At 37.9% G+C, this 10,148-nt stretch overlaps 1 protein-coding gene across 1 annotated transcript in view; it reads right to left on the reverse strand.

Moving 5' to 3' along the window:
* IL1RAPL1 (interleukin 1 receptor accessory protein like 1) overlaps positions 1–8,649 on the reverse strand; it is a 1,086,405-nt gene extending 1,077,756 nt beyond the window's left edge. The window contains exon 1 of the mRNA XM_019655892.1: positions 8,536–8,649. Coding sequence (XP_019511437.1) covers positions 8,536–8,617 — 82 coding nt within the window. The 5' untranslated portion in view covers positions 8,618–8,649. The remainder of the gene's footprint in view (positions 1–8,535) is intronic.
* Between the last annotated feature and the right edge of the window lie 1,499 nt (positions 8,650–10,148).

Consider the following 10,148-nt stretch of genomic DNA (forward strand, 5'->3'; position numbering starts at 1 on the left):
TTTCCAGTGATGCCACAGCTCATACATTCCCAGCTGAACTCATCCTTTCTCCTCTCCCTGAAAAAAAAAAAACAGTGCACCCTCCTTTCTCTGTAATTGGTAACACCATCAATATAACGTCTCCTCAAATTATTTCGCAATCCATCTTCAAACATTCATTTGATCCATTATTCTTCCTCAGAAACACATTTTTGGTCTGTTTGACTATTTTTCTGGCCCGTAATATAGCTGAATGATTTGTATGGAGTCCTGGCTGGTCACTGTGGAATTCACTCCAGTCTTTCCTACAGAAAGTATTGTCTGTCTAAAAGCAGATGTGACCATGCCACTCTCATGTGTGGCTCTTTTTTTGTTTTTTTAAAGATTTTATTGGGGAATTGGGGGGAGGGTAACAGCATCGGGAATCAGGGAAGGGGAACAGACAGGTAGACAAATTGCTGTTTGGTTCTTCAGACTAGTTGTGGAGGACGTCGCTTCACTGGCCCATGTTGGCATGATCATTGTGCTCTTCCTGGGTGAGGCAGATAGGTCGCCGGTCATTGGTCAGCCACTCACAGCGGCTCCCGGTAGCTCACACCGGCTACCAGCCGCTCACGGTAGCTTATGGCAGCCCACTGCAGCCCCACTGCAGCCTACGCCGTCGCCGGCGACTCACAGCAGCCCAGCTCCAGGTCGAGCTGTTGTTCACCATCTTAGCTGTAGAGGGCGCAGCATCACTGGCCAGCAGGTGACATCCGAACCTGGGCCCTGCTGCTCAGAGCTGGTGCTCCCAAGCGCGCTCTTAACCAGCTGAACCACTCGGCCAGCCCTCATGTGTGACTCGTTATAGCTTGACTGTGTGTGTGTCTTTCCCTCTCTATAAAGGTAGCTTTCCTATGGACTGGCACAAACATTCGTGAAGCGCTGTTGCATATACACCAAGGAATTTCATCTTTATGGTGTATAGAAGACATCACAATGAACAAATCTGCCAAACCAGAGGCCGGACTGAATTTTCAACTAAAGTGGTTTTCAAAGTAATTAAATATTTCAGCCCAAACTTTGTGTTCTACAAGATCAAATCCAAAATTCCTTGCAAGACATACAAAACCCTTCACACTCTCTGCCCCGTCTACATTTTAGGCTTCCTCTTAGTCACAAGACCTACCTACTCTTCTCTTTAAATAAGTGATCCTTTCAGGTTTCTGTTCTTTGGGGACCATTAGAATGATTGATGACATCACAATTCTCCTACTACAGAATTCTTTTCCCCATCTCTTTTTTTCAAACATCCCACATCAAATCATCAAACTCAATAGATTCTAACTTCTGTCTTCCCTGTTCCCACTGCTGTTATTTTGAGTCAGGAAATCACTTTTGTGTTCAGACATTTTTGGTTGAAAGGAACACAGGCTCCTTTAAGATACCACAAAGAAAAAGGGATATTTTTGAAGGTGTATTTGTAGAACGTAGATGAATATTAAGAAATCAAATTTGAAAGCATCACTAGCATCTGTTTCTTCTTTCTCCTTCCCTGCCTCCCTCTCTGCCTCTTTCTCAGCCCAGTTTTCTTTTCCTTTTTCTTCCTTTTCTCCCCAACTCCTTCTCTCTCTTTCTCTCTTTTCTAAATCATGGACCACAGACCACATGGTCCCTTCAGCAAAACTTTTCAACTTCCTTGTTCTTATCTCTCTCATTCCCACCTAGTTCCTAACTGACCAACCTTCCCTACCGTCTAGTCCAAATTCAGTAAGAAGTTGGGTTGACTGACATAGCTAATGATCACTTGTGGTAGGAAAAATAAGGCACTCACCTCTCCAAAGACGTTCACATCCTAATCGCTGGAACATGTGTTACATTACATGGCCAAGGGTACTTTACAGATTTGATTACTTTAAGGATATTGAGATGGGGAGATTTTCCTGGAGTATCTAGGCAGGTCCAATGTAATCACAAGGACCCTTATCAGCAAAAGACAGATGCAGGAGAGTCAAAGCCAGAGGACTTCTGAACAACAGGACAACAGAAGCAGAGGTCGGAGTGAGGAGGCCCATGAACCAAAGAATGCAGTCAGCCACTAGAAGCTGGAAAAGGCACTGAAATAGATTCTCCCCGAGAGCCTGCACCAAAAACACAGCCCTATCAACCTATGTCAGACATCTGACCTCCAGAAGTGTAAGATAAAAAATTTGTGTGGCTTTAAGTCACTAAATTTTCGGTGTTTTGTTGAAGCAGCAGTAAGACACTAACACAACAGTGTACCTAATTTCCACGCCAGCTCATGGATTGCCTTCAAGCTAACAGTAGACCGCCCGTGGATCAGGGGTTCATCCTCTGGTCCAGCAGTGGTCACCTCTGCTGTCACTAGAATGAACATCAATTCCTTATCATGATTTAAACTACATCACCATTGATTGGCTGCTTACTGTGGCCCTCTACCCTTTACTCCTCCCTTTAAATATATAGAAGAATATATCTTTTATTACCAGCATGGTACGGTGTCACACTGTCATATTTATTAACTTGAAATAGTCCCCTCCCCACTGAAGTCCTATTCAACTTGCAAGATTCATCCATATTGACTTTGATCTTCACCATGTATATTCACCATGAATAAGGCATCAGTCTGCGCAATTAATGTTAATCTATACCAACTTATATAAAAGTGTCCTGACAACTAAAACGGAACAAGTAAGTTTGTGGTGAAATTTATAAGTATATCAGATGATTATTAAACAAAGACACTGGATAATTTTATTTGTCAAGAGTAAGTGCTATTTGTTTGTTAGACTTAGTCTCATTAAAGACAACTTCAAATGAATATTAAAATCATTCCAGACCTAATGTCAAAATTTATTTTTAAAAAACAGGCTACATAGAAGAGGGGGAATTTTGTTTTTCCTAAAAAAATTAAACTGCATGTTTTTTTCACTTCAAAAGGGAAAGAAACAAAGCCTCAGAAGTTTGGTCTTGTTAGCTACCCCAGAGGAAAAAAAGGAGAAATGCTTCATACTTTTTGACATACTTGACAAACTGGGAATAAACACATAGCAGCATAAAAAAAAAGGCATATGCTTAGGGATTAACTAGGTTGTCTCTTACTCATGTGAAATTAAGCTCATTGACTTCCAGGAATGCCCAAGAGACCAGAAGCACATAAATCACCTTGGCATGAGATGGAAACATCCCACTAGACTTCCTCACTCCTCGTCGACTGACTCTGTCTTTGCACACCAGCATCCTTTCTTTTACTTAAATGATGAGCCAGAAATAATAAACACAAAGATTAGAACCTAAACTATCCTTGCTGGTTTTGTTCTTACTTAAACAGAAACAAAACTTTGTTTCAGTCATCTATTCTAATGGCGATAAGTCCTTACAGCCAGAGTATTAGACATATGATAAACACTCAAATGCTTGCTTAAGAACCGGACATTCTTCCTAATGGTGAAACTAAATTATTCTTCTACAATTCACTTTTGTTTCTTGCTCTATTCTTCAGAAATAACAAAGACAAAGATTAGAACCTAAACTACCCTTATCTTTTACAAATTAGCTGGGCTTTGAGTTACGAGTTGGGAAAAACCTCTTGACGGACTTGCCTTCCTTTTGCTGACAGGAAGAACTGCATCTAAATCATTTTAAACAAACAGGTATCCACTGGCAGATTCTAGAGTGAAGAGAATATCAACCCCCTGTGGTAACCCTTTTACTCTCAAATAGCTGGCCACTTCAGGTAGCTTTTATATATCTTAAATACCTTCTAGAATAGGATGTATTCTTTGATTACCGTAATATAGCATCTTATTCTTCTCCATATGCTCTAAAAATTGTGAATGCTTTTCTTCCATACTAAAGTCACTTGCTTATCTATCATGTATCAGTAATCATGAATTACACCCTTTTCATGGTGATCTGTATTGAACAATATGATTAAAACCAAAACATCTGTATAATCAGTCCTTCTTTAAAGCAGCAGTAAATGTAGTAAAATTGAACTATAGTCATATTTAAAGAATCATTTTCCTTTTCTAACAGATCTTGACATGCATTTCAAGCTCATGATTTGCAAAGGTTCTGTGTCTTCAGATAAACCCTGAGCGCGCCTTAGATAGTGCCTATTCTGAGTTTATCTCTTTTGCTTCAGCAGTCTCATATATTCTATACTACACTAATTTCTATTTATGAAAAAAAAACAAGTTTTCTTAAAATCTCTATTTTATTTTACCTTTATTTTTCTAATACTGTGTTGGTCATGTGGTATCCTCACCGATGCAACCCAGCCTGAACATTACAGCCACTTTTAAATTCGTTCAGGTAATCATTATTTCATTAAGGAGTTTTACTGAATCCTGACTCTGAATATACACCATATTTGGAACTGTATTGGCTATACGCATATATTTATAAATCATTGTCCTTGCATTTACCATCTTATAGTATAGGGATGGATATGAGAGCAAAGAAAAAGAGACAAAAATTCTGGATCCGTTTCTCTTCCCTCATCTCTATATCCAGGTCCCTCTAGCTTCATGTCTCTTCAAGATCCCAAACTCTTGGGCCAAATCACAACTTACATTTTAGTTCTCCAAAAGTGCTATACTTACACTTTGTGCACAATAGTCCCTCAACAGTACAATATTTCCCTGCCCCTATATCCTATCCCAAATTCTTAGTTACACAATATAAAAAGAAAGAACTATTTTAAGAACAGCCATTATTAACAGAGACCATACTATCCTCTTGGAAAGATCTTGGAAAGACCAAGCATTTCATAGACTTGAACCGTTCAAACAAAATAATGATAATATTTTTTAAAAGCTCTACAAAGACACGTGGAAATATTTAAAATGGATTCTTTAATTTGCATGCAAATACACTAATAAAGAAAATGGAAGGAAGGCGGAATGGAAGAGAGGAAGAAGAGGAAGAGAGACAAAGTGGGGGAAGGAAGGGAAGAAGGAAGGAAGGAAGGAAGGAAGGAAGGAAGGAAGGAAGGAAGGAAGGAAGGAAGGAAGGAAGGAAGGGAAAAAGAGGNGAAGGAAGGAAGGAAGGAAGGAAGGAAGGAAGGAAGGAAGGAAGGAAGGAAGGAAGGAAGGGAAAAAGAGGGGGACTGAGGGAGGGGAGGGGGGGAAGGCAAGGATGGGAAGGAGAGACAGACACAGACAAACCAACCAACAAGCACATTAACCTAACCTTTCTACACTGGTTAAGTTACAAAGCCTCTCCAAGCAAGGATTGGCTTTACACATGGTTTTTGTACAGAATTCTACAAATGACAGCAACTCAACTGTTTACTCAATAAATTGCTACAATGGTTCACACACTTGAGGAGAATGGGTAACACTGATAGTCTTTGTCTTTTTCTTCTAGTGCTGCTTATAAAAACTAAAAGGTATAAAATTGTTCCAACAGAAAACCTATTGTGTAACAACGGCTGAATATCTGCTTCCACAGATTAAAGGCCTTGATGCCAAATGTACGCAAAACTTTCAAACATTACCTGAGAGGCCAGATTCACGGATACAGTCCTTCATTGTTATAATCATATACATACCCAGTGAGATATTTAAAACAAAGCATTGTAAAGTTTGTTTTTAACATTTCAATCAAAGATATTATGATAATATAACTGCCTTATATTTCATTTGTTCCTTAAATTAACAGCAATGGGGTTATAAGCCAATGTGATAAAAATAATACATCTCCAGTTTGTATATAAAGAGCTCCTGTTGCTTTCAAGCTAGTTCTGTTAATGAGAAACAAATACCTACTTCTAAATGTTTATGGAATGACCATGTGTTTATCTAAAGTAAACGCTATACACAATTGATATGCCATAAAAAAATTCACCATTACTCTGTGTATTATAATATTTAATATGAACTTGGTTATTAAAATATCTAGTTCTGCTTTTCTAGTGGTCGCAGTGATCTACATCATCGATCTAAAAAGAATATTCTAGTAAAAGACATAGGAAACTTTCACATTGGGCTTTGAATCATGTTTGTTGAATTTCCAAAAAAATTTATAAAACTGAAAATAAAAAGAATTCAATGATAAGAACAAGGATAAGTAGCCCTCTTGGTTAATATGTGAGATTGAACATTAAAAAATGATGTTTTTGTTCCCTGGCCTTGATGCCACTGGTTTTAGAGGTTCGGCTGGGAGTGAAGACGGAGCCATTAATCTTTTGAGGAAAAGATGCCGAGTGTACTCCTCTTCTATTGGCTCTATGGAGATCGGTCATCATGCTCTTCAGTAAGCTACATATCTGCTTCTCTAAACAAAGGGGCCATGGTAACAGATATCAGCTGAAATGAGTGCAAGCTATCAAAATATATGGGTAAAGTACTATTATTTATTTCCAAATTGCACACTTAATATTCAAAAATCAAACAAACAAACTTCCATTCCGCTGGGTCTTAACAGATACCAAGGGAAGCTACCGTACTTCACAGTACACAAAAAAGTAGACAAATCAAACATGTTGCTAAATCTTAGTACCTGCTTTAGTTGTCATTTTTACATTGTTATATAGAAAACACGCGGGGCTTGAGAGGTATACAGTAGCTATATGACAACTATATTCGTAAATAGAAGAGAACGAGGCCTCAGAACTTCTGCCAAACTTAGAGCAGCATTTTATCACCACCTTTCTAAAACAATTATATCATTAAAATAAAACTTGAATTTGAGACAGGTCATTGAGTTTTCTCAGGTCTCTGGAGCAGGAGGAGATATGAATTTTCCGGCTGTCCCACATTTCTCAAAAACACAAAGTTAAGTCCCAATTTAATAAAAGTTTTTTCCCCAAAATTAGAGCTTATAGAGAATGAACCTGTCACCACTATTTGATGATGGAAAAGTCACACTTGCATTTTGATAAATCATAGATCTGATATACACACAAAACTGAAAAAAAAACTTTATATAATCAAGTATAATAACCAGAAAAATGAAGTTTTTAAGATTCAATCAATATTTCTATTTTGGATAGTTTCATTTTGTTACATTTGTACAGATGAGTGTTTCTCTTCTATGTAGCCAGTATATCAAAGATCCATGTTAAGTGCTTTTAACGTAAATTGCTATTCTAGAAAATATCACTGTTCTAGAAATTATCAGCTTGCATCACGACTTCCGCCCCCTTCCACCTACTCCAACTCCCATGGGTATGCTCAAATTTCTTTGCAAGTGGCAGACAAAGAAATCAAGATATCCGAAATTTGCCAGTAATCCATTCAAATTACAAAAAAACACTATCTCATAATCCTGCCTGTGAGTTTTCTCTCATTCAAAAAGATCCACCAAGAGGAAACGATCAAATAAAGTATAAACATAGAAACACTATTTTTTCACATTGCCTACAACCATATCAATGGCAGGTACAACAGCTATACAATAACCAAAAAGTTCTAAAGCCAATAGGCTCAGTAAAATTCCTTGCACCATCCCCATGTCCATGCACAAAGTACTCCTCAATCCCTCCCCAGACTGAAGCCCAAGGTGGGGTGCATGAGAGCAGACTTGCTCTCTACTTCCCTTGCACGTGGCCTCTTTCATTAGACAATCAATGTGACTCATTGGAGTTGCTGCAGCCCTATCTCAGCCATCTCATTCCCTCTCCTTTCTAAATTCCAAAGATACTTTTGTTCGTGCAATTCTTGATATCACAACACTCTACAGTCTCTTGCACATTATCTTTTCTTTTCCCCCACTGTCTATCTAGAACTAATCACACATTCTAGTTCTATCAACTAAACACAGTACATTTCTTCTGACAGTACATCTAAAAGCTCTGGCTACAAAAATTCTGGAGCCCCACATAAAATGTGAGTGTGGCAAGTCTTAGTATTATCAGTGACTTGCTAGACAAGAAACAACTTCACATCGACAATATTTATTCAGTTGTCTTGTACATTTCACTAACTCCCTATATCAACAGTCAAACTGAAAACCAAGATGTCTGACAACATGTAAAGTTTTCCATACGTTTCAACATGATTCTATTTAGCAGCTCCTTTGATATTACCATTCGACTTTACCTCTATATTTCCTACTAACATATTAGGATGTTCCTCCAAGACATTTTCTCTAAGAACTCTAGTGCTTTCTTTAAACACCTGCAAAATACCTGAGCAGATCAGCTGAAGTACAACCCTAAAAAGAGTCTGCCCTAAACACAGCTGACACTGACCTGGTAACAGTAAAAGTTAACATGAAAAAAATTCACAATATTTCCATGCAAAAATTAAAATGACACGCTTTATAAAAGAATGTTGAAAATCATGTACTAAAATGAAATCAGACTGCAAGGTTTGGTATTGAATCCATTCTAGTTCATAGTACTTAACAAAATAAGTCACCTTTTTTCCCAACTTATTCCCACCTTTCTAGTTCCCTATGAGTATGCTCCACTCACTTCAAGATATAGCTACAATGTTTCTACAACATGGATTCCCATTAATTCTCAACCTCTCCACAACTGGCACATGTGTAAATGTAGCACCATCACTTCAAGCCATAAAAATGAAAGGAAGGAACAGTGCTTACCAGAGCCTCTTTTGGTCACAACCTTCAAACTCTGAGTAAAAGTTGCATATAGAAGAATCAAGTGCGGAATCGGAGCTTTCATCTTCCAGCTCTTATAGGCTGTTCCCTAAAACAAAGATTAAAAAGAAAATATACACTTTAAAAAATATACATCAATATTATAAGATTTTTGTTAGACTTCTGATCAGGCACGATTAGGGCAATGAATTCCACAAAAGGGAAGAATGTGAACAGGATCTGTGTATTCTATATTCCCATATGTTGTGGTTCCTAAGTTAAATCAAAACCAGTAATGTCAAAATTACGTCCCTATAGGCCCCCCTAAAATGTTTTAAAATCTTATGGTCACTTAAAGTTTAAAATGTCTCTCTACTGAGAGGGTCTAATTGTATTTTTTTTTTGGTTTTCACACTTTTATTGGGGGCCACTGGGAAGGGGCCTCCTCCCTGTCAGTGGAGCTGCTCAGTTTCTTCAGCTGGCCCTGGGAGTCCTGGGGGTGGCTGGGCACGTTGGGCATGTTCCCATAACCCCAGATGGGCACTGAGTAGTAGTAGGGTGTGACCTAGTTAATCATGGCGGCGTACTTGGTGTAGGGGACTGTGGTGGAGCAGAATTATAGTCCCAGCCGTCTTGGTCTGGGCAGCAGCAGCCTAAAGAATCTAACTGTATTTAAGTAAGTGGAAACAATCCCTTCAAAAATCCTATTTCACTAACAATTTATTTTTAATATAAATTGCCAAACATTAACATTTTTAATGTTCCATACTGCAGCAGAATATGGTTTTATCCAGTATCACTCTTTCCCATTGAGAAGAAATTACAAAATCTATGCCTCTAAAGATTTAATGATAATTTCACAATTCTCTTTCAAAAAACTCTAAAAGATACTTCAAGAGAATTTAAGACTATGGTTCTATTAAAAGAAAACAGACTGTCTATGAAAGCTACAGGAAGATACATCATTTCTTCCGATTACAAGGCTCTCAGAAGGGTACCAGATGGGACACTAGCCTAGTGTTTGGATTTCAAAGGGGGGAAACAGCTCATCTGAAATAAACTGAAATGAGCACTGTCTTCCTCAGAAAATCACCCCTCTTTTATTTTTGCTATAAGACTGAGATAGTAAAGCTGAAAACTGAATTTCAAAAAAGTAGCAAGTCAGAACACAGTTCAAACGTTGGACATGACAGCACAAGTTTCTTTACGAGACAGTTGAGGACTAATCACACTCAGCTTTCCATCACTATGACTTCATTAAAGATGAGAAAGCTGAAGTGGTGATTTGTGAGGCAGATTTTTTTTTCTCTCCTAGAGCCTCAGATACTTCTGAATATTTTTAAATGACTAATTCATTCATATTAATAAAAGTCTGTTAAAACACATTTTAATTCACAAAAAAATCCAATTCCATTCATTTGCAGCAAAGTGTCACCATCATCATTTTAGTCAGCAAGTCAGTGAATTCTTAAAATAAGCATTGAGAATAAGTTATTTTAATTCCAGCTCCTTTAAAGGATGATAGCCTGTTTCAGTTTTCTAACCAAGGGTTCTGAGTCCACATCAAGACATAAATGACACCTAGTCCAAAAAGCGGACTCATCAGCCACATCTGA

This window comes from Hipposideros armiger, unplaced genomic scaffold (genome assembly GCF_001890085.2).
Source record: "Hipposideros armiger isolate ML-2016 unplaced genomic scaffold, ASM189008v1 scaffold_250, whole genome shotgun sequence".
Classification (NCBI taxonomy): domain Eukaryota; kingdom Metazoa; phylum Chordata; class Mammalia; order Chiroptera; family Hipposideridae; genus Hipposideros; species Hipposideros armiger.